The sequence below is a fragment of the Colletes latitarsis genome, chromosome 11 (genome assembly GCF_051014445.1).
Source record: "Colletes latitarsis isolate SP2378_abdomen chromosome 11, iyColLati1, whole genome shotgun sequence".
Classification (NCBI taxonomy): domain Eukaryota; kingdom Metazoa; phylum Arthropoda; class Insecta; order Hymenoptera; family Colletidae; genus Colletes; species Colletes latitarsis.
In genome coordinates, this window is record NC_135144.1 from 17,707,590 (window position 1) to 17,733,429 (window position 25,840).

Below are 25,840 nucleotides of genomic sequence, written 5' to 3' on the forward strand. Positions count from 1 at the left end.
GCAATTTAACATGTGTCTATTTATCATTATTCGAGCGAAAGAGTGAAAGAGAGAGAGAGGAAAGAAAGGGAGATAGTGTGAGAGAGAAACAACTGACCAGTAATTTTCTGAATTGAAACAGATCTGAAAAGGTTTTCATTTAGTTTTTATGTATTCTTGATAGACCAACGTTCGGGTCTGATGGTATATGTAAAATACGTGCGTGTGAATCGTGCATTAACGAAACGTACTGAAATTTATTGTGCTCTTGGCCGTGCGAGAGAATAAAATGAAAATCGGTATAAATTAATGATGTTTGAACAAATGACAATATTTATAAGACTTAAAAATTCATACTATAAAGACTAACAAATTAACAATTACATATAAACAAATGTACATACATACAAAACAATCTACAGTACTATACATAAAACGTCGTATAAGCATTTAATGTAACGATTGTAATGATAGTATTATTTTTGTAAGTAGCCCGCGACATCGTTTTGAAGATGAAATAAACTGTTTTCATACGAAACTATTTTTGTAATATATTTCCTAAATCTTAAAAGCAACATGATACGTTGCTTCGCAAGTTTCTCAAAATTACGTTTAGGCATTTGGTATCCTTCTGTCGCGGACTGTACTCTGTAAAATAAATAAATTTTCATAGTTCTGACAGTCACGTTAGGTTAGGCGCGAAACTGTTTAAGGTTAGGTCTCTACGCGTGCCCGACGCACGTTGCTGCTTTTTATAAATTTTCAATTTTACCGAAGTGAATGGTAATACATTGCCACTCGAATGGAACATTTTATCGAACGACAAATTCTCGGTCGTCGGTGTCTACGGTTGCGGAGAATCGTAAGAAAAACGCAGCGATATCGTAAACAAATATACGCGGGAGAGTGGAAAATAGCGACAATTGCGATTGACAATATCGAAGAAATAAATGCAATTCTACATATCTGCACATCGTTCGTATTAATGTTAGAACGAGAATGTGTTGGTGCGTCGCTAGAGCGAAGAGCCAAGCAAGGAAAGCCGAGAACTGGTATTCAGTAGTGGTGCAGGCTTTGCACTGAACGCGCGTGCGTTGTTCGGTTTCTTCGCGCGTGTTCCTCTCTTGTCGCAAGACGGTAAATTCTATCCGCTACAGAATGTGACACGCGTACGCGACACACATTCTCGTATACAAACTGCACAGAAGCACAGAAAGTGAGTACTGACCAGTTTACTGTTAAAATGTTTCGAGTTAGCTGTTCGTTACGTGTTTAACGTCGAGGCTACTGTGCATGCTGCTCGCTACGTCGCGGCACGCTTACCCCCTTGAGCTCAAAATATATCTATTAGATATCGTTTTGGAAATGCACACAACGATCGTTCAAACAGCTCATAACTGTACGCTTGAAAACGTGCAATCGGATTTTGCCCCACCGACGAGACAAATTCAGTACCAATAAACGCAACGAACAAATCGAGAAAATCAACAAATAACGCGTCATCAAACGATTATCACGTGCTCTCTACGAAATTCTTAAATACCTATACTGTTTAGCAGCATGTTGACCTAATTTTTCAGTACCAAGATCGTATAATTAAAAATAGCATTTCAGTCTATTATTTTTGACAATGATATTCAAATAGCGTAATTAATTTTCGACAAATTCACGATATCGAGGCCGCCTCTACGCAGGTATGAAAGAGGCAAAGTTAAATGTAAACATTTCAATATATAACTCGAGCTATAACAGTATCGCTATGTAACGAGAAATATTTTCGTTGAGCTACGAACGATTTCAAAGAATCATCGTAGATGTATAATCATTGCTCGAAATATTGTTGCTTGGTGTTATCTAACCAACAAGCAAAATTCTTATTCGGATGATAACTTCGATAATACAATTGTGCAACAAACGGAAATGTAATTGTTCATAAATAAATTGTTATACGTTGGTCTTACTGGTTATCTGTTGTTCGAATAAGATGTTTGCCTTCGTTAATTGATCCGTGAAACGAACAGTATATTATTTCGAGCGTATCCAGACTGCTTGTTAACTATACTGTTATTCTCGCACGCGACAAGTAGAATTGAGAAGGACTGATGTATTACGCTGAACCGTTATGAATCACGTGTCGTCAACAATTGACTCTTTCTCAGCATCTGCTCTCGATAACAATTTCGCGTAACGTTGTTCGATGGAAACCCATTAGCCGGACGCTGCGTTACACAACTAGAAGACCTGTTTCACGACTGTTGAATAGCGACCATGGTTAATAATTAAATAGAGTAACTCGTTTAATAATGTATTTTTAGACGGCTGACGGTTGAAGAATCTGAATCGAAAACGCCAGTTGAGACACGCGAAGAATAATCGCGTCGTCGCTCATTCCCTTTGTGCGTTTCTTGTTGTGGCTTCGCAGCGATCGCTCGATGATTTCAGGTTAACTTCTCGTTGCATAACGCTTCAATCGTTTCGAAAGAACCTTCACGCGTCTAAGTTTGAGGTACATCCGATCTCTATATTTATAATTACGACTACGGTCGGTTCCGAAAAGTTTCCGACCGATTCTGCTGGAAATTTTTATTCTAAACCGATCGATAAAGCTGGGCAGTTCCAATGCTCGTTTTACAGTTACAAAATTCAGCGGTGCGTCCACAGCGAGTCAAAGCCAAAATCGTAGACTACGAAATGGAAAAGTATCCATCGAAGAAGTTTATTGCAAAATCTTAAACGAAGCACACGGTTTCGACAAATTTCTTTAATAAATAACGAGGGTTAGAAATACAGGGTGTTCGGCCACCCCTGGGAAAAATTTTAGAGGCCAAAATAAGACGAAAATCAAGAATACCAATTTGTCGATGGAGGCATCGTTAAAAAGTTATTAACAATTAAATTAAAAAATTTCAAATCGTTCTGGAAAAATTATTTTCGGTTGCGAGGGTCAATTACAATCATTTTTGGCGAATACACATACCTTCGAAATCTTATCCACTTACGAGAAAAAAAATCGGGTAGGTGTTGAGATTTTTTGGCGAAAAAGAAATTTTTCAAATCGTTCTAAAAAAATTAGTTTCGGTTGCGGGGGTCAATTACAATAATTTCTGGTCATTACACATACCCCCGAAATCCTACGCGTTTTCGAGAAAAAAATTTCTTACCGAAAATATAATTCGGTTGCCTAAATTTTTCGACGAAAAAAAAAAATTTCAAATCGTTCTGGAAAAATTATTTTCGGTTGCGGAGGTCAATTATAATAATTTTGAGTGAATAGACCTACCCTCGAAATCTTACCCAGTTCCTAGAAAAAAATTCAGTACGGACGGAACTTTGAACGTTAATAACTTTTTAACGAAGCCCCCATCAACAAATTGGTATTCTTGATTTTCGTCTTATTTTGGCCTCTAGAATCTCCCATTAAAATTTTTCCTAGGGGTGACCGAACACCCTGTATAAGGAAATTAATGTTTCTTGGTTTTGTAATTCGTTTGTTCTACGCGGATAGAAACGGAAAAAAAATCAGAAATTCTGTAAAGTATCTGTGAGCGACCGAGAAACCCGATGCACATGCTTCCGCGCTGAATTCACGAATGATGTAATCCGATATCTGTCGTTTTTGCTACGTAATACGTGTGTTCGTACATATTAATTGGTTAATACTAGAAGAATACTCGAGAATGATGGTTCGTTTACTTTCGCCACAATTTGTTTTGTGACAGTTTGCGTACACATCCGTTCGTATCGAATGGAAACAAACTGCTCGCAACATTACCAGATAGATTTCGCTGAAGGTTCTGTTTCATTATGGTAGCAGTCGTGCGTCAATATTACAAGTTTATATTTCTCCTTTTTCTTTCAATTCTCTTTTTAAAACGTTTGAATTAAATGAACGTGAACTTGAAACATAACCCTCACTTTTAACTTCATCCCGCTATCTCACTTTTATTTGCCCGTGGAAACGGACGAATTTCGAGAAGCTTTGTAGAACCGATAAGAGTGTAATAAATATCGCACCACCTTGAAAATCGACGCAATTCACGTAAAAGGAAAGATGAAATCTTTGAACAAGTAACACTCACCGGTAACAAGTTACGGTCACAGCATCTTCATTTCGAAAAAAGAATTGGAGCTAGTGTCAGCGAAGGAACCACAACTACGCGGTAACTTTTCGTCGGTACAAGGGTCGCTTGGTTATTGACCGAGGATTAGCTTCTCCCCAAATTCCACCATTTTCCTTATTGGCACAGCTATCCTTACGAAAGTATGCTTCATATTTTCTTTTGGCAAAATTCGAATTTTGATCAGCAAATTTACAACGCATACGATGGTAAATAAAGTCAAATAACGGTCCCCGCATGCTACGGAACACCCTATATGTACCTTCCGTTTCCATTCGTAACCGTTCTCTTCGTCTATATGACGCAAAATTAATGTTCGAAACGTACTACGCGAGATTACATAAGTTTAATGACACCCTGCTTCTTACGGAAAGTTCATAGAAATCTAGCTGAATAATCGTGACAGCCGTAGTTTCTGTCGACTTGGCAACCTTGTGTATGTACCATGAACCAATGACGAGCATCGTTCCGTGTACAATTCGTGGTAGTGCATACAAAAAGATTTATTCACAGCGATAAGAATTAACGTTTTAGAACTGGTTGATTCTCTCCCGTTTGCTCGGCCGTCGACGACTTTTCGATTATTGTTTCTTTTCTCTTTTTCACGTTGATACGAACGCACGCAGGCAATTGCTCAACGAGCGTTACTGCTGAATCACGGGCGTCACGGAGGATTGCTAGCAACGTTTCATCTTCGTCATCGACGATATGCATAAACATAATTAATAAATGATAAACCAAAAATGAAGCAACGATCATTTAAAATCGATGCCCGACAGTTTCTGCGCGACATTAACGCGGAAGACGGGCTCGAAATATGCAACGATGCTACATAATTTCAGAAAATGAGAACCGTTGGAAAAAACCGACGATATAATTTTCCGCATAATCTCGAAAAAACAAACCTACTACTAGTAGCTATCAACTACTCTACTTTAGATAGGAATTAATTTTTCAAGGTTATGGCATATTTAAAATAACTCGTGCTGCTAGTTTCCTGTGGACCTATTCAGCTTTTCTCAGATCTCTATCAAATATAGTTAGAATTAGAATATATACAGGGTGCTCGGCCAACCCTAGGGAAAATTTTAATGGTGGATTCTAGAGGCAAAAATAAGACAAAAATCAAGAATACCAATTTGTTGATGGAGGCTTCGTTAAAAAGTTACTAATGTTTAAAGTTCCGACCGTACTGAATTTTTTTCTCGAAAATGCGCAAGATTTCGAGGGTATGTCTATTCACCAAAAATGATTGCAATTGACCCCTGCAACTGAAAATATTTTTTCCAGAACGATTTGAAATTTTTTAATTTCACCAAAAAATTTCAATATCTACTCGAATTTTTTTCTCGAAACTGCGTAGGATTTGGGGGGTATGTCTATTGACCAAAAATGTTTGTAATTGACCCCAGCAACTGAAAATATTTTTTCCAGAACGATTTAAAATTTTTTAATTTCACCAAAAAATTTCAGCACCTTCTCGAATTTTTTTCTAGAAAGTGGGTAGGATTTCGGGGGTATGTCTTTTGACAAAAAATGCTTGTAATTGACCCCCGCAACCGAAAATAATTTTTCCAGAACGATTTGAAATTTTTGAATTTAATTGTTAATAACTTTTTAACGAACACCCTCTATAGAAGAAATAATTTTTAATGATACCGATACAATTACGAATAAAATTGTCTTTGTCTAACAATATCGTATGACTATATTCACATATTACTGAACATTTTTCTAATTACTATTGTAACGCAATATTTCAATAAACTTTATTATTAATCGCAGTATTGTAGAAACGATAAGTGTTTAAATTAAATCGTGTTATTGCGAAGTTCACGAAACGTTAATTTTAGATGTTCACCATCGAAACGATAATGAAGTTTCCAACGAACCCGTAATCGTTATTGTTATTCAAAGTATTCTAATAGCGTTGCGAACTATCCGCGTAAGCTCGTATCAACACGCTTTTATGGACGCACTGCCTTTTATCTCTTTGATTGGGCGTGTTTGAACAACCAAAGACGTTTCCTGATGAATTATAAAGGAGCGTATGGTTGCGACAAATTGTTTAACTAAGCTTATTAAAATTTCGCTCGACGATTATGCAAACGGAATCTTACGAAATCGAATAATCAACCGCAAATGTAATAATTCCTATCTATAGTCCATTAAGTTTTTCATTTCGATCAGATTATGTATTTCTTTTTTTTTTATTTTTTTTTTTTTACTTTCTAGAACGGGTAACAATTTATATTTTTACGACTTCGTGACGGAATATTAAAAGTGTTTTTATGATTTTCACTTTTAAAGCTGACATACTAATTGTTGGTTCAGTTGCGATCACGATCAGGAATAGTAATTTTAACATTTCCATTTGCTGCTGTTGATTCCAAAAATTCTAATGCGATGAAAAATTTGTATTAAAGAAAGTAAAGATAGTAACGTGAACGTAATATTTGTCACTATATTGCACGTATTACGTACGAATATTTAAAATGTCAACACTTAAAAGTTAATATTTAAAAACACTACAAAAGTTAATATTTAAATTCGTTCATTTTTTAGGTACCCCTCTTATCGAACTGAATAATAATCGCTCCCAACGTTTCTTTTTTTACGGCTACAGTGTAAATGACTTCCTTAAACGGGTTTATTTGTTTCCGATTTAAAAAAAAAAATTTGTTAATATCATGTAACTTGGTTTCGCTAATTTTTTGACAAGAGGCATAGTATTTAAGGAAACAACAGAATATATAAATATCTTCGTCCATCTCATTATAATTCAGTACTTTGCAAAGTGTGCATTAGCAATTCAAGTAGATAACTCTTATCGAAGCATTTTTTTTTTTTTATTGCGAACTGAATCTATTGATTTTCATGGTCTCGATGCACTCGCTTTGGCTACGCGATTTTGAAGGTCGTAAAAATTATTCACGGCGACCCGCTGCCATATATTAAAAACTTGTGAAATATCTAATACGAGGCAGACATATCAAATCTGGAAAGGTCTGATCGCGTTAATAATTTAACTTATCGTCGACAAACATGTGTAACACGGTGTCGGAGGATTGTATGAGTACGCCGTTGTTTGAGGAATGACAACGCACTGTACGAGATAAAGAAGAGAAATCGAGACTAACTTCGAACATGATACGATATTTTTGTTTTAAATACAGGTGCTGGGCCGATGCAAGTCTTATTCTGTTGCTCGACGCCGTTAAGGAGGAGTAGCAAAAGGGTCTCCGTATCAGAATCGGAAAGCCACGTTTAGATGGGACCAACGTCGAAGGAGATTCTGTGATATCTATCGAGATTAATCCTTTATCTGTGCCGTGGTGTATATTTCCAAGTGATAGGGTAATTAACGCGTGAAATAAAGTCCCATGTACACCGTAAGAATAGTTCACGTTTCTTAGTTTTCTCGCGAGTGCACGTGATTACTGTGGACGACCGATTAAACGGTTTTCTGATTCTGTGATCGAAAGTGTCGTACCGATCTTGTAACCGCTCAAAGGCGAGTTAATGCAGCGCACCGTGGAAAATGGAATCGGGCAACGTCAAGTCAAACCCTAACCCCCGAGAAAGGGCCAACTTTGTGTCGGTCTTGTTGTGGTGGTAAGTTTTCTCGACTCTTTCTTACCGATCGAGCAAGTCAAACTTTTATCGATAGCGATACGCTGTTCGAAGTGGTTCGAAACTTTTAAGGCTAAGGATACTTGATAGATAGTTCGACGGCTATTCGCTATAATACGAAGATACTATTGTCATCCATAGTCAGCGTTCATCTAACGAACTGTGAACGCCGATTTTTCGACGCTTGTAATAATCGTTTTGTGTTTTATACAAAAGAACGGTTTCTGCTTTTTAAATACTTGTTTAATGATGTCGAGTTGAAGATTCGTTTCGTGGGAAGAGATTCATTCAAACACGCTTCCACTTGCATTCACGTAATTAAAAGAATAAATATAGGTTACTAGGCGCTACCGTTACGAGTAATCGCGGCAAAACTGCTTTATCATCGGTCGGTAGAATTACCAGAGACAGGTGAACCGTTAAATAACATTTCGTTAATGCTCACGTTGATGCATTTGTTACTGTGATGTAACTGTTATCGCAGACGAGGTATAGGAGTAGACCTTCCGGCTAATGTATTTTTTCGGCCCGTTTCTCTGAGGCTCTAGAGCCCCATTACCATTTCCGTGTCTCTCGCAACGTTACCGACAGATTTAGAAATGAACACAAGAGAAAGTGAGACAGAAAATGAAATTACTGTATAATGAAATAATATAATAAAATGTATAGCTCGTCTGTGCGGTTATCTTTCTGTAACAAATGGTGACTGAAAATTTGCAGTCTCATAAACGAGCATTAATTTATTTATACATTTCAACATTTAGATTTCAGTCATCTTTGGATATCATACTTCTTTCGAAGGCATTTTTAAATTGGATGCTATCGCTTCAAGCAAAAACGTAACGGGAGAAAATTTCTTTTTATCTCTTTAACACGCAGGTGGACGATAGGCTTGTTCAGGACAGGCTACAAAAAAGTTTTGCAAACGGACGATTTATACGATCCCTTGAAGACCGACCGATCGAACGTTCTCGGAGATAGGCTAGAAAAGTTGGTATTAAATTCGAAACGTTACCATTCAAGAAACGAAAACACTAAAAGCAACGTCAAGCATTTAAAATGTTTTATTTTTAGACAATGGAACATCGAAGTAGACAAGTCGAAGAAGAGCAAATATCGGCCCAGTCTGTTGAAGGCCATTTTTCGCACCTTCTTATGGGAATACTTCTTACTCGGTCTCCTGCAAATACTGAACGAATTTATATTACGGTATGCACGCTTTTTCGCCCAATACGGAGTCTCATTTTTGTGTAAATAACGAATATCGTTATTATATGGATAAACCGTTTATCCTTGAATTTACGAATAAAAATTTTATCCGTATTTCGCGAATAAAAATTTATCGACAAATAAATTATTCATCAGCACGTCAAAATCTATCGGATGACTAAAAGATAAATAACGTAAATTTATATCAGCGTGATATTCTTCACTATTGTGCTAATTTGCGTTGTAGATTAGGGGCACCGATACTATTGGGTGGACTTTTGCGATACTTCAAGAGGAACGCCACCGAATCGTACGAGACTGCACTCTTGTACGCGGGCGGGATCTGTTTGGCAACGGCTGTAAACGTTATTACGTTTAACCAAGCGATCTTCGGTGCGTTTCATATCGGCGCAAGAATCAGAGTCGCCGCTTGTTCCGTTGTTTATCGAAAGGTAATAGATGGCAGGTCATCGAGTATCAGTGACGATTACAGTAATGCACGTTTAACTTTTAATATCAGTGCACTTCGGGGATTCTTCTAATTAAAACAAGTCCAAACACCGCATAAATCAGATTCCTTTTAACTAATATAACATACAGAGTGTTCGGCCACTAGAGGTCAAAATAAGACGAAAATCAAGAATACCAATTTGTTGATCGAGGCTTCGTTAAACAGTTATTAACAATTAAATTAAAAAATTTCAAATCGTCCTGGAAAAATTATTTTCGGTTGCGGGGGTCAATTACAATCATTTTTGGTGAATAGACATCACTCCGAAATCCTACCTACTTTCGAGACAAAAATTCGAGAAGGTGCTGACATTTTTCGGTTAAAAAAAATTTTCCAAATCGTTCTAAAAAAATTATTTTCCATTGCAGGAGTCGATTACCATCATTTTTGGTCATTACACATATCCCCGAAATCCTACGCGTTTTCAAGAAAAAAATTCCTTACCGAAAATATAATTTCTGGCCAGAAATGTCTGCCCGAATTTTCATGCGAATGTTTAAAACGTCATAACTTCTGAACGGATTGGACGATTTTGATGTTTAAAAAAGCAAACTGCGCGTATTTTGATGGAGAATATGTACAAATCGCAAAAATATTCGAAAAGTTGGTCCTTGACTCCGCAAAATGAGAAAAACCCCATAAAAATGGTCCAATTTTCAAACGGCCATAACTCTTACAATTGTGAATATATTTCAATGAAATTTTTTTCTGAAGTAGAGTTCATGGGTACCTACAAAAAAGTATTAGACAACTTTTCTGTAGGGCGTCAAACAAAATTACTAAAAATGAAAAAGGACTTTTTAAGAAAAATCGGCAGGGGGTAGGTGCCTAAATTTTTCGACGAAAAAAAAATTTTTCAAATCGTTCTAAAAAAATTATTTTCGGTTGCGGGGGTCAATTACAATCATTTTTGGTGAATAGACATACCCCCGAAATCTTGCGTATTTTCGAGAAAAAAATTCAGTACTGTCGGAACTTTAAATGTTAATAACTGTTTAACGAAGCTTTCATCAACAAATTGGTATTCTTGATTTTCGTCTTATTTTGGCCTCTAGAATCTCCCATTAAAATTTTTCCCAGGGTTGGTCGAACACCCTGTATATAATTGATTCGTAATTTTTGTGGCACTGTTAATTGTTTATGTGTATCAGAAATTGATACATGGTCTTTCGATTCCAATTTTAACATGATCATCTCTCTAGGGTTGGAACATTACTATGCAGATATTAAGTTAAATAAAAATAGTCGGATTTATGTCGTGTTTGGTCTCATTTTAATTGGAAGAAACCGAGAAATTCATTGGTACCAGTTTTAGAAAGGAAACGTGAAAACTATGGAAAGTAAAATGTGTCGCATGACTGTTGCTTTATCATTGCAAATTTTCTTGAAGTTCCGAGTATCGATGTACTATAATATTACCCCTGTTGCAACAATTCTCTAACTTTTAGTTTTGGGTTCCAAATCTTAGAAAAGTTAATCATGCATTACTGTATAAAGAATCAAAATTTGCCTTTGGTACCTATACCTATTATCGACAAAGGGGAAATTTTATTATTATAATTCTTCTTTGTATGTAATCTAGGCGCTGCGACTTAGTAAAACGGCGTTAGGCGAAACGGCGCCGGGAAAAGTAGTAAATTTAGTGGCTAATGATGTTAACAGGTTCGATCTTGTTTCCATTTTTATTCACTACATGTGGTCCGCCCCGCTCTCTGGGTTGATCATAGCCTACATTCTCTACACCGAGGCTGGATACGCTGGCCTAATCGGCATTGCAGCTGTGTTTATCGTCGTCCCTGTTCAGTGTGAGTTTCAGCCAATGACAAACGTGTTACAAAGCCCTCAGGCAGTTTAACACACTGCCACGCCTGTTTTCCGTATCTAGGAATGTCTTCGACAATTGTTCAAATTTTAATATGAAAGTTTCTAATAACACTATCATTATTTAATACTATTTCCACCGCGGTTTTATGCATACCTATTCCCAATAGTTTGCAAGATATTCGACTAAATATGCTTTACAGTTCCTAATTCAGAGACTTCACTACTTCAATATGGAGTAAAAAATATTCTTATGCTTGCTTAATGATAAAATATGACTCTTCCAAAATCATTTAAAGAATAGATAGTCATATGTTTTAATATGTTCCTCTACACAGGGTGTTTGGCTATCTTTGGAACAAAAATTGGGAGATTCTAGAGGTAGCTGAATACCCTTGTATGTTGGTTCAACAATAATACTTGAGGTAGAGCACAGGGATCAGAAAAGGCTAAAGAAATGTCTAAACGTGCCAAGTGTATTTGATCTGCGAAGAGGCAATTTTGATTTGCTAAAATCTCTTATCCGTTACTCATTGTGTTTCAGCCTACACCGGAAAACTATCTTCCAAGTTCAGGCTGCAGACAGCCATTAAAACCGACGAAAGGGTACGTCTGATGGACGAGATCATATCTGGCGTTCAGGTAATTAAAATGTACGCGTGGGAGAAACCGTTCTGTGCTCTGATCGAGATGGCCCGGAAATTGGAGTTGAAAGTGGTCACCAAGAGTTCGTACATCAGAGGCATTTACATGACGTTTAACCTGTTCACCACGAGAATGGCACTTTTCTGTACCCTAATCAGCATGCTATTGTTTGGAAACGAGTTGTCGGCCGATACGGTTTTCGTTTTCTCCTCCTACTTCAACATATTGGCGCAGACCATGTCGGGAATGTTCGTACGTGGTTTCGCAGAGATAGCCGAATGCATGGTGGCTGTTCGAAGGTTACAATACTTTTTGATGTACGAGGAGTTCCAGGAGAAAGGTTTCACGTTGGACAAGTTGACCGCCAGCCTTAACGGCAGCATCAACAGCGACGGTAAACAAACAGCCAACAAATCGTCGCGACACGATTTACCCTACATCGACGACGAGATAGACTCCTATGAGAATCTCGACGACTCGTCGGAGAAAAGGAGGCACAACGGTCTAGTGGTCGTCGCCAGCGATTTGTTGAAGAATACGGCTAATCTTATGGAGGGTGAGCGTTTAACATTTACAAAGAGAGTATATGTGTTTGGGTGATCACCCTTTGTTAGCGTGTTACTTTTATTTTTCTTGTAGAAAGAAAGTGTTCCTCAATGGCGAACGAAGAGACGTATGCGGTCAAGATGAGGAACGTATCGGCCAAGTGGGAGCCAGGTCAATCGGAGAACACTCTCGAGAACGTAAATTTGCAGCTCGAAAAAGGGAAAATGTACGCGGTGATTGGAATGGTGGGAGCTGGAAAGAGTTCCTTCTTGTCCGCGATTCTTGGTGAAATAGACGTGCCACAGGGTCAGGTTAAGGTGAACGGGAGTCTGAGCTACGCCGGGCAAGAAGCTTGGGTCTTCGGATCCACCGTTAGACAGAATATACTTTTTGGTCAGCCTTACGAACGTCAACGATATCAGAGGGTCATCAAAGCGTGTTCCCTGGTTCGAGACTTTAAACAGTTTCCTCGGGGTGATCAGACAATCGTCGGAGAAAGGGGTAGCTCCCTGTCGGGTGGACAAAAAGCTAGGATCAATTTGGCCAGGTCCCTTTATAGGCAGGCAGACATTTATCTTTTGGACGATCCTCTGAGTGCTGTGAGTATGTCGCGACGATGCTTTTAATTCTGTTCCTGTTCGAATTTATTTCGAGGCCATGCATACGACGTTTTAGGTGGACACTCACGTCAGCAAGCACCTGTTTGAAGAATGCATGCAACGGTACTTGGCTGGCAAGACCAGAATCTTGGCTACTCATCAGCTGCAATACGTGAAAAGCGTCGATTCCATTATACTCATCGAACAAGGAAAAGTAACAGTGCTTGCTAATTATTCAGAGTTGTTGGATCAACGGCCAGAGTATCATCGTCTGCTGGCTGCAGAGACCGAAACAAACGACGATTCTTCTTTGGAGAAAAGCGTCATGAGGAGACAATTCTCATCGTCGAGTACCAGAGTAAGATTCTTGGCGTTTTGCATTCTCACAAATAGATGTACGTAAAGCTTTATTTTCGATAATTTAAAATTTGATAGAGTCGAACACCGGAAGCCAGTAGCGGGGGAACAGACGACGAAGAGGAAGACGAAGATCCCGAGAAAGTAAAAGATGGCCTAGAAGGAACATCCCGTGGAAAGGTGAAGGGATCGATCTTCATAAAGTACTTTCGAACTGGTGCCAATCTATGTCTTACCATTACGGTCTTTTTGCTGTATCTAGCTACGCAATGCACCGTCAGTCTCAATGACTACTTCGTACCTGTCTTGTACGTATTTTTAGACATCGTACCAGCCATTGTCCTATCGATACTACGATTGTTACGAACTCGATATGTATTTTCAGGGTGAACGCAGAAGAAGCACGTCATTATTCCCTTATGGAAAATGCTCTGAATGCTACCGACAATGCTACCAACGATTCAATGATAGATACTGCTTCAGACGTGTCGTCGATGTACGGTTACATGTACATTTACACGGCCATAGTACTCGGGATATTCTTTATCGGCATCAGCAGATCTTTCATATTTTACAAAGTGTGCATATTATGCAGTCAAAAGTTGCACGACATGGCGTTCAGTGCTCTCATCAGAACAGGCATGAGGTTCTTCGATACAAATCCCAGCGGACGAATCCTTAATCGATTTTCCAAAGATATGGGAGCGATCGATGAATTGTTACCAAAAGCCATATTGGACGCTAGCCAAATATGCTTGATGATGTTCGGATCGTTGGCAGTATCTTGCATGGTCAATCCCCTTTTCCTAATTCCCATAGCGTTCTTGGGTACTGTTTTTTACTGGATACGTAAAGTCTTCCTTAAAACCAGCAAGAACATCAAACGGATGGATGGAATCAGTAAGTACAATTAACGTTAATACAAGGTTTATAAAACCTTGGCAGCACCACTTGACAAGATGTGCTGTTCAGTAATAAGGAAATTTTCTTCCAAACAGCTCGTTCCCCTGTGTTTACTCATTTGAATGCCACACTGAATGGACTGGCTACCATCAGAGCTTACTGTGCACAGGACATACTGAAGCAAGAATTTGACAAACTGCAAGACGTCCACACCTCCACCATTTATATGTACGTGGTAGCAAGCACTGCGTTTGGATTTTGTTTGGACATCTTTTGCTTTCTGTTCACATCGTTGGTCACGTTCAGTTTCCTTGTACTGGAGCAAGGTGACGAATCTCGATATTTCTTTGATCCAAAGGTAATCGTAATTCGTTAACGAGACTTTTTTGCAGCATTCTCTGGAGGCGAGGTGGGTTTAGCTATCACTCAGGTGATGGCCATGACCGGTATGATTCAATGGGGAATGCGACAGAATGCTGAAGTGGCGAATCAAATGATGTCTGTGGAACGTGTGTTGGAATACACGCAAATAGCGCCGGAACCGAATCTACGCGACAAAGGGAAGTTTGCGAAGAAAACTGAGAAACAAGCGGTCGCACTTGCCGCTAACGCGCCGAAGAACTGGCCTACAAACGGACTGCTCAGATTCAAGAACGTTTACATGCGATACGTCGACGACGAGCCTCCAGTATTGAAGAATCTGAATCTCGTAATTCGTTCGGGTGAAAAAGTTGGTCTCTTTTTTTTATTTCTGTCAAGATTATCTCTTACGCTACGCACGATTGTTCATCCTATTACGATCATTTGACGATAGAAAAAAAAGTGGAAATATTGAAAGATACTATACGCCTATAAAATGTGTCTGCAGGTTGGTATCGTAGGTAGAACAGGCGCTGGGAAATCGTCCTTGATATCTGCCTTATTCAGATTAGCCAAGGTCGAGGGATCGATCGAGATCGACGACATAGATACAGGAACTATTTGCCTGGAAGATCTGCGACGCAGTATATCAATCATTCCACAGGATCCAGTTTTATTCTCTGGTACATTGAGACGTAATTTGGATCCCTTCAATGAATTCTCTGATAAAGCTTTATGGGAAGCGCTCGAAGAGGTTGGTTTATTGTAGAGATACCCATTTCGTGTGTATTTAATGCGTGTGGAAAAGAGTTTCAGAACTAAAAGAGATTGAAACTAAATGTACAGGTCGAGTTGAAGGATGCCGTCAGTACTGCCGGTACAGGACTGGAAAGTCGTGTGTTGGATAGAGGCAGTAATTACAGCGTTGGCCAAAGGCAATTGGTCTGCTTGGCAAGGGCCATCTTACGAAACAATCGAATACTCATGCTCGACGAGGCAACCGCGAACGTTGATCCACACACGGATGCTTTGATTCAACACACGATAAGGAAAAAGTTCGATAAATGCACCGTACTTACTGTTGCTCATCGGCTGAACACCATCATGGACAGCGATAAAGTTTTAGTTATGGATAAAGGTCGCATGGCGGTGAGTTATATTTTTCGTTTAACGAGAATACTTTATTAGAACGAACCTTTCTATTGATATGAGACAAAACTAAATAACAATTATATTTATATTTTTCGTTACAGGAGTACGATCATCCACATATATTGCTCCAAAACTCTCATAGCCAATTCACAATGTTAGTACAGGAAACCGATCGTTCTATGTACGACCAATTAGTTAAAGTAGCAAAACAATCTTACACTGCCAAACACGGCGAACGATGATCGCCGCGCGAAACATTTATTTTTGTCGACCGTACGTTTCTGTTTCTACTTGAGTATCGATGCTTAACAAGTAGTGTGAACATTTATACAAATTTCAATTGTAATCAAGTATTATCGTCAGTTCCGAGCACATTCGAAGAATCATTTTTTTTTTTTTTTTTATCTTTGTTCGAGCGTATCATTTTAGTACTTCGTGTAATTGTTAATGTCGCCGTCGAACGGCACGAAGCTGGAAGGCTTCCAAACGAGTACTTATATATTTTTCTACTCCAGTCTTTACCAAGTTTGCGAACTCTGGGAATTTTAGATACACGTTTTAATGAATTTCAACAACTCGAACAAATGCATGCCAGTAAGATGCCAAATGAAAGTAGTAGATTTTTGTAAAATATATTACTATAAGTTCGAGTTCCCATAGATAGGCGCAAATAAATACCATAAACGAATATTTATTGCAACTTTCGTAGATGAAATCAGCCGCGATAAATAGCTTTTTTTTTACACCCGGTAGTATTGTACAAAGTGATAAAGGTGCAATGTTAATGGTACTATACGCAAAAAATGATCTATATTGTACAGGATTTCCCTAGATGGGCCTTGAAACGGTTGCTAAATGATAAGTAGCGGTGGCGTGCATTCAAAAAAAAAAAAAAATAGACACGATCTTGAAATAATCGAAATATTTTCACTTTCGAGATAAACGCATATCGTTCAAGTTTTCCTAATGAAATTCTGTTTTATTTTCTACCGTTCAGGAGTTATGGCTGTGTTCAGTTTTATGAAACACCTGATTAGAATGTTGCTGTATTACTTGAATTTTCGATAGATCAAAATTTAATTTCGCTTAGATGCAATACGAAAACGTTTAGAAATACGAAAGAATAAGTGGAAAATCAAACCCGAAATGTCGAGTAGTCGCATACCCGTAGTAAGTAGTACGAGGAAAAGTAACGAAACTTTCCTTAATAATTTTTACGTGAAATCTAAAAATATGAAAGAAACATTTTTGCACGAAGTTTGTCGAGGATAACCTTGGAAGAATCCAAAATCGAAGAAAGTATTGAAATAGATAAGACCAAAGTATGTATGTATAACGACACAGTTTATTTATAGAATGCGTTCGAAATGTACATCTTCGACTGTTAAACAGATACGAAATGTGCGATCGATTGTGCAACAAACGTTTGGCATTCTCAAATGTTTTCTACGATTTTGAAACTATTTAGAACAGTACTTATCCGACCACAACGTATTAAATGAAATGTACTGTAATTATTTAAATTGTATTCTAATATATTTTATAATATAAATATAAAATGTAATGTAGAAAGTCAATTATTTTCTATGTACTTTACTGTGGTTGAAGCGATCAAACGATAAAATAAGGCGTGTATCGAAAAGACCGTCGGTAAAACAGCAAGCTAGTGTTCAACATAAATTCATCTCCGGAGATTATACTGTTGTTACATTTTTTATTGTATACGTATATGTATAATGTTAAATTGTAAATAAAACAATATTTTTATATACACTCTTATTATTATCAATACGATCGTGTCTACGGAAAATAAAAAAACGAATAACTATGTATGTTCTTTTTACGAAATTGTTACTCACCAATTTGGACGTTTGCTGGATAAGTTCTTCACTCCGATTTTCAAAGTTCGATTCCACGTCTTATCACACTGTATGAAATCATTTCACTGTACGGCGTCTAACTAACAGCACACATACACGTAACAAAATTTCAATTATTTCAACGTAATTTGTATGAAATGTTCGGTTGATTTACTCCGAGAAGCAATCTCAGAATTCTATTGGAATAATAGGTAACTAATAGAAATTCTGTCTAACGATGTGTTAGAAATGTTATTAATCGATTATACGGTTGTATAGATAACTTTTTATTCATTCAACGCGAAACATAATTCGACCGTCACATTTATCGAACACATAAACGGATCAGAAGCGCTTTATCTTTTATTCGTTACACGAAATGGTTTATCTAAATTAGAATTATTGCTATCTCTGCGACAAATCCTCTCACCACGACGACCGCAATTGAACTAAACATTATAGATTTCACCGACGTCACGTACGGCTCGACAAGTCTGTGCGCGCTCCGAGAGACGAGCATTGATTGGCCATAGACCGCGCAGCCGTATTACAGCTGATCCGTGTTTGCCGCATATTTCAAATACGCTCAAGATATTACCTTAAGCGCTAGGGCTTAAATCACCCGTATTCAAATTACATTTTACAGCTTTCATAAATACTGTATACACAATTTATTGTTGATCGTACAATTTGATTCGCTACGAATTAAAATTAATTGATTTGTGCATGTAATTGCACCGACATTTTAACTACGTTTCAAGGTGAACTTTATTTCTGGATGTTCATTATGCAGTATTTATCAGTAGGAATAAGTACATATGAAAAGTATAACATAGACACTAGTAGAACGGGAACCTTTTAAGGTGGCACGTCAACGAAATATTTCTCATTTTCGATGCAACCGATCGTAGTTTTCTGATCACGAGAATGGAATCGAAAAACGTGTACATGAAAAAGAATCCTCGTGAAACCGCGAATCCAATAAGCCGTTTATTTTTCGGGTACTTTTCATTCTCGTTTCGTTATTTTTTCTTTTAGTTAAATTATTACCAATTTTTTTTTTACTTTTATCGTATCCTAGATGGACGAAAGAACTGTTTCGAAAAGGTGCTCGTAAAAATTTGACCCTAACCGATCTCTATCATCCACTGAAGACGGATGAATCTGGCAAACTCGGCGAACGGCTAACACAGTAAGTATTGGCGTAAAATAAAGATGATGAAATGACGGGTACAGATTTAATTATAAATTTATGCATAGTAAGGCGAGGATATACAAGATTTATTAGGAATCCGAATCCGAATATTAGAAACAATGGCCGCTCAAATGTTATGTAATCTTGTGAAACGAACAACGCCCACTTAAATAAGGGCGAGATCCACACAAAATTTAATTTTAAAAATTGTCGTTACAGTAACTTAATATAAAATACAATTTTTTTTAATCACCATATGATCATATAAAAAAAAAAACAAATACGTCGTTGAATAATGGGCGAGGATAAATCTAACAGAAAAAATTGGGTCGATACTGAAAACGTGAAATAAACTAAAAATAAAAAAATGTTAATGGTCTGTTTCTTTGTAGATCGTGGCTAATCGAGTTGCGGAAATTAGATCGAGCGAAAGACGCCGATAAGAAGCCGACGAGCAAAAATACTCCCAGGTTGGAGCTAGCTATACTGCGCACTTTTTGGGCAGAATATTTTCGCGTTGGTTTGTTAACGTTTATACAATACGCGGTATTGGCCGTTCTGCAACCGATTCTTCAATCATGGATCATCGGTTACTTCAAAGTCGACAATGTTACGAACACGACTACCAAAACGGAGGCTCTAATTTACGCTGGTTGCCTATTGATCTGCATAATGCTGATCGTGTTCATAATGCATCATGCTGACCTAATGGCGCAGCAAGTAGGCATGAGGCTACGAATCGCTTGTTCCTCCCTCGTATACAGTAAAGTACGTACGCTCGATTCGAACGTATGAATTTCTAAATACATTATGCGACAAAACTTTCGTCGCGTTTTACATTTCCATTATTTTCAATAATAAGCTTAATATATTTTTCAAATTGAAAATGTTTACGTGATCGCTCGAAGGTCGATGTATTTGCAACGTGTTAATATCATTTTTCAGTACTAAAACACAGTTAGCCTTTTTCCCCCTGCCAGAAGTGAATAATGCAGTAGAACGAGCCATCCTGATATTGAAAATAGCATATATCGTGTTATCAAGATGGCTTATTCTAATATTGAGTTGACGAAGTCTCTATCGGGAGACCTTTCCTTCCCGTGTCTGACAACATTAGCGATACCCCAAGAATCGCTAAACGTTTTCGACAGTCCCTGAAACGTCGACGTAAAGCGACGATTGTGGTAGAATGCTATTGCATATTCAACGAAGTCACATAACTTTATTTGATAATGAAAATTTATAAAACCCAGCGCTTACTTTGTTGACGCTTAACTATTATCGACATCGTAGTCTTTTTAAGCATGTCTAGTTAGACTATGTTAGACTATGTATAGTTATAATTTGTTTTGATTACAGATACTACGACTCAGCAGAGGATCCTTAACTCAAACCACATCCGGCCAGGTCGTGAATTTCCTCAGCAACGACATGAGCAGATTTGAAGAGCTATGCTACTATCTGAACTTCGTTTGGATCGCACCCTTCCAAGTAATGTTCATTTCTATCCTATCTATATTTACGTCTATTTGTACTAAAATCAAGAGAAATGACATTTTGGTAGAAGCTTTGTGACCGAGTTGTACACGGACACGATTTGTAACCGTCTCTACGATAAATGCATCGATATTGAAAACATTTTCCAAATCGTCAAGATATGTTTTACAGATTATCATCATTGCCATAATAATGTGGCATAGAATCGGAATTTCGACCATCGTTGGTATCGGGGCCCTCCTCGTAATGACAATTCCGGTCCATACAGTCACTGTTCGGGTTAGCCGTAAGCTGCGTGGGATGATCGCTAGACTGACGGACAGGAGGGTGCAGCTAATGAACGAGCTTGTAGCCGGTATACAGGTAGAAACGAATTATAAACGTAAAATAATGAATATTCTCTCTTTTTAAACTATTTAACTCAAAATTAGTTTCGACTTGACAATTTGTAAAATTTTAACTTGAACTGTTACGCGTGCGGATTAAATGTATTAGAAAAATAATTATTTCTAATAATTAAAGGTGATCAAAATGTACGTTTGGGAGAAACCATTCGCGGCGATCCTGGCCAACATACGAGCTTCCGAGATCGCGAAAATACGTATATGGTCGTACGTTCGAGCCACCTACTTGTCCTTCGTGGTGTTCTCTAATCGTGCTGTCCTCTTCTTCACCCTTCTGTCGTACGTGTTGATGGGGAACAAACTGAAACCAGATACGACGTTCATGTTAGCAACGTACTATGAGATGCTTCAACTAGTGATAGCATATTTCTGCCCACAGGCCCTTATAGTTTCCGCAGAGGTCATGGTGTCCCTCAGAAGAATACAGGTTAATGCTTGAAAACTTATTGCAACGATCAGTCGCGGATCCCTGAAACAATTTTCTAAGTTATATATAGTTCATGAACAGCCTCTAATAGGACCTTCGTTGGTTAGGCTAGCAAATACCATTACCTCCAATTCCAGTTTTCTTTCAGCAATTTCTATTGCTGGAGGAGCAGTCGGAAAAGGAATGGCCGTCGGTTCCAGTTCACGCGAACGGCTCCCTGTTATTCAAGAAACGAAAGAAGGAGAAAGAGCAGCAAAAGGTGGAGACCATCAAGATGACGAACGGTTGGTCGAATACGACTCCCAACGAGAACGAGCAAAGCATACCAGTTTCCGTGGAACTGGAACGCGTGTCCGCGAATTGGATCCCCGTACAATTGCCGCCAACTTTGTGCCACGTGTCGATGCACGTTCGTAGCGGGGAATTGTGCACGCTTGTGGGTACAGTGGGTTCAGGCAAGTCGTCCATTCTTTATCTTCTTTTAAAAGAACTTCCGGTAGGGGCTGGACGATTGACGCTACGGTCTAATATGTCCGAGAATGTTCGGTCGAATAAACAAGGATACATCACGGACAATCCAAATTTGAAGATCTCTTACGCTAGCCAGGAACCGTGGCTGTTCTCTGGGACCGTCAGGGAGAACATCCTCTTTGGTCAACCGTATAACAGAAACAGATACGTCGCTGTAAGTTTTTCCCGGTTTCGTTCAACGTTATCATTGAATACAATTTATCAGATATGAATTAAGAAGGATGACCTTTAACCAGAATACCAGAATACAGAAAAAGGATAACGAAAGAACCGATACATATTCCAGGTGACGAAAGCGTGTGCCTTGACGAAGGACTTCCAACAACTGCCTTACGGCGACATGAGCAACGTGGGCGAAAGTGGATCGTCTTTGTCCGGGGGACAAAAGGCTCGAGTGAATCTGGCGAGGGCTGTGTATAGGCAGGCCGATATTTATTTGTTGGACGACCCCCTGAGCGCCGTGGACGCGCGCGTGGCTAAACACCTTTTCGACAAATGCATTCGGGAGTTTCTTCACGGAAAGACGAGAATCTTGGTCACCCACCAGTTACAGTTCGTCAAACAGGCTGACATGATCGTGATGTTGGATCGAGTAAGAGTTTTGATAATTGTTTGGTTAAAAGTGCGACTACGGCTTTAGAATTTACGCTTCGGAAGTAATAATCGTGGCCAATTGCAATTTGTTGTATAAACTTCCAATCAGGATCATCTTTTTAAAGGGCTACGTGAAAATGCAAGGATCCTACGACGAACTAACCAACTCAAACAGTGATTTCGCAGACTTGATCGACCTTATTAAAACGACAACGGAAGCTAGAAAACAAAGCGAGATCATAGATCCGTCGAATGTCCAGCTCTTCGCGGATAGGAGACTCAGCAGAAAAAGCTGTCGCGGCAGACTTTCGATAAGGTCTAATGCCAGTAGTATGGTAACAGTTTACGAATAACGAATAATTCGACGAACGAACGAAACAATGTTTGCCCAACACTACAATAAAGAGACAATTGTTTTCAGGCATCCTACAATTACGAAGACAGCACATCCTCGCGAGACGAAGAGGCGGAGACGATAGCAACCGGTCGCCTCTCCAAAGTGTACGCAGAATATTTCCACCACGGCGGTTCTTATTTCGCGTTGTTCGCGTTGGTACTCGTGTTCATTATGTCCCAAGCAGCCACCAGTGGCAATGATTACTGGGTCTCGTATTGGACGAACCTAGAAGTCGTGAGGAGATCCGTAACAAACGGTTCGCAAACTCTGACCTATGAATACAGTTACATGTTCAACGACACGTTCTTATCGAACATCGTCTCATTTGACAAATATGGCCTCTTAACTACTTCCGACGCCATATACATCTACGCATTTTGTATGCTTTCCTGTATCGTGACCGTATTCGCAAGGAACATCTTCTTTATGAAGGTCTGCACGATCGCCAACCAAAATCTTCACAACAAGATGTTTTCAAACGTGTTGCAGACGACGTTGTCCTTCTTCCATAGCAATCCTTCCGGTAAACATTCTTGCAAGCTGAAAACAGAATTGCCATATTACTGAGTTTACTATACAGATAGGGTTTGTCTATACAGGTAGGATTTTGAACAGATTCTCAAAGGACGTGGGAGCTATGGACGAACAACTACCAAGAGCAATGTTGGAAGCGGTTCAAATATTCCTCGTAATCATAGGCGTCTTCATTATGGTGATGATCATGAATCACTGGATGATCATTCCACTAGTAATCCTGGCTGTCCTGTTCTACTTCATGGGATTATTGTATCTGAGAACGGCGCAGAGTGTCAAGCGTCTCGAGGGCGTAGGCAAGTAGACAGTCGTTATGCAAATTAAATATACATGTGGAAAGTGACGTCTTTGTCAAATAAAATTTTAGCAAAGAGTCCTGTATTCTCGCACATAAACGCTACGCTGAGTGGCTTGACGACCATCAGAACAAGCGGCCCCGAAATTGCGAAGATGTTGCAGAAGCAATTCGACCTTCTGCAAAATGTGCACACCGGTGCATGGTACATGACGATAGTCACACACGTTACGTTTGGTTTGTACTTGGACATAATTGCCTGCTTCTTCGTCGCGTGCATCTGTTTCTCTTTTATCCTACTGGATACAGGTAAACTAGACTAGAGCCAATGGTATACCTTTATACGATAGATCGCTTTAAAAAACACATTCTTCCATCCCGCAATGAACGTATTGACGTTAACAAAACGCTACCGTTCGTAGGTAACACGCTTGGAGGGTACGTTGGACTTGCTATATCGCAGTCGTTAATCATAATTGGTACTCTGCAACACGGGGTGAGGCAAAGCGGCGAGATGGTGTCGCAGATAACGTCAGTGGAGAGAATCATGCAGTACACCCGGCTGCCCAGCGAAGGATCGTGGGAGAGCGATAATCCTCCGCCATCCGATTGGCCGCAACACGGTCGCGTGAGCCTGAAAAACGTCAGCATGAAGTACGAGAGAGACGAGCCTCCTGTTTTGAAGGTATTTTTTCATTATTTTTGTATTCATTCGAACTGTACAGCTACGTTTGCTCTTCTTCCACAGAATCTGAACGTGACGATAGAGGCAGGATGGAAGGTCGGCGTGGTAGGCAGAACCGGGGCGGGCAAATCGTCTCTGATATCGGCGCTCTTTCGTTTGTTCGACGAGGGGTTGGAGGGCGAGATCTCGATCGATGGAACGAACACCAGCACGCTGGGTCTGCACGAGCTACGCTCGCGGATATCGATCATCCCTCAGCAACCGTTTCTCTTCTCCGAGTCTCTGCGTTACAATCTGGACCCGTTGAACAACTACAATGACATGCTGCTGTGGGACGGCCTTCGCCAGGTAGAGCTGAACGATCTCGTTCTGGATCAGAAGGTCATGTACAGCGGTAGCAACCTGAGCATCGGTCAGAGACAATTGATATGCTTGGCCAGGGCGATCCTGAGGAACAACCGGATCCTCGTTCTGGACGAAGCCACAGCAAATATCGACTCCCAGTAATTCTTATCTCATTTTTCTCCCAAATAATTACCGGTTTCGTGCTTGAATGTTACTCAGCAGAATGTTCTTGATAATATATGCGATGGTTAAGGTCGACGGTGCTTGATCTCCTTATCTGTGTAATTACGCAATCTTCTTGTGCAGTCTCCCACGCAGCTATAAACATTCTATTTTTAGTCAATTGGAAACTGCTGAATTATATTGGAAATATTAGAAATTACTTATCTAACACTTTCTGTAGTATTTCCTTCTGTAAATTAACAGTGTGCGGTCCATCCGATATGGATATCGTTCCTCTCGCAAGCGCTCAACCGACCTTCCGTTTGTATGTATGTATACGCTCCTCACCTCTTTCGCAAGACCCCACAATAGCATCTAACAATACTTTACAGTCTCAATATGTAAATTTATGGGTTTCATCTTATTCAGAGTAAATAATAATATGCGTTTCTTTGTTCCAGTACGGACGCCTTGATTCAGAGAACGATACGCACGAGATTCGCGAACTGCACTGTCATCACTATTGCTCATCGTTTAAACACTATCATCGACAGCGACAGGATCATAGTAATGGATACTGGACGCATCGTGGTATGTTTCTTTGCTATCGCGAATTTACTTCCAATCAGTTTATAGGGTTCAACCACGATATGTCATTTATTTACGACAGGAGTTCGGTTGTCCTTACACATTGCTGCGCGACAGACCCAAGGGGATTTTCTCGCAGATGGTGGAAAACACGGGAGTGGAAATGGCACAGACTCTTTACGAGCAGGCAGAAAAGGCTTTTTCAGCAAAGAATACTGAACAACAAAGCCTCGACTTGTCCAGACAGTCCTCCACCGAAACGGACGCGACAGATATCGTACAGAGTTCTCTTTGACACGTTCACCGCTAGATCAAACCTGTAAAATTTTCTACGAATTCGAAATTTTGTTTTTCAACACGCGGAAAATGTATTTAAAAAAAAAAATAATAATCATGTTTGGGTATAAAAATGCTAGACTAAGAAAGAAAACAACGGTAATATCGGTTCTTCGACTAACAATAAAAGAACTTTAGATTCGTTATATTTATTTTAA

General features: G+C 39.1%; 2 protein-coding genes across 6 annotated transcripts in view; one reads left to right on the forward strand and one right to left on the reverse strand.

Moving 5' to 3' along the window:
- Positions 1-18,150, reverse strand: part of LOC143347624 (uncharacterized) — a 36,631-nt gene extending 18,481 nt beyond the window's left edge. For 3 of the 5 annotated variants that reach the window (XM_076776980.1, XM_076776978.1, XM_076776976.1), the window contains exon 1: positions 17,693-18,150. The gene's annotated coding sequence lies outside the window, so the exon portion shown is untranslated. The remainder of the gene's footprint in view (positions 1-17,692) is intronic. The other 2 variants (XM_076776982.1, XM_076776981.1) reach the window with 1 other exon arrangement.
- On the forward strand, positions 727-25,655 carry LOC143348346 (uncharacterized). The gene is made up of 32 exons (XM_076778435.1): positions 727-1,195; positions 7,274-7,712; positions 8,610-8,720; positions 8,805-8,939; positions 9,187-9,391; positions 11,033-11,255; positions 11,816-12,472; positions 12,556-13,061; positions 13,138-13,419; positions 13,497-13,726; positions 13,804-14,318; positions 14,417-14,647; positions 14,714-15,051; positions 15,190-15,435; positions 15,528-15,830; positions 15,935-16,072; positions 18,539-18,693; positions 18,774-18,884; positions 19,280-19,655; positions 20,247-20,378; positions 20,556-20,747; positions 20,907-21,215; positions 21,364-21,900; positions 22,033-22,338; positions 22,466-22,675; positions 22,762-23,260; positions 23,337-23,567; positions 23,639-23,875; positions 23,989-24,251; positions 24,315-24,754; positions 25,220-25,349; positions 25,429-25,655. Exons 2-32 carry the CDS (start codon positions 7,639-7,641, stop codon positions 25,639-25,641), a joined length of 8,535 nt encoding a protein of 2,844 aa, XP_076634550.1. The 5' UTR covers positions 727-1,195; positions 7,274-7,638; the 3' UTR covers positions 25,642-25,655.
- Positions 25,656-25,840: the final 185 nt, after the last annotated feature.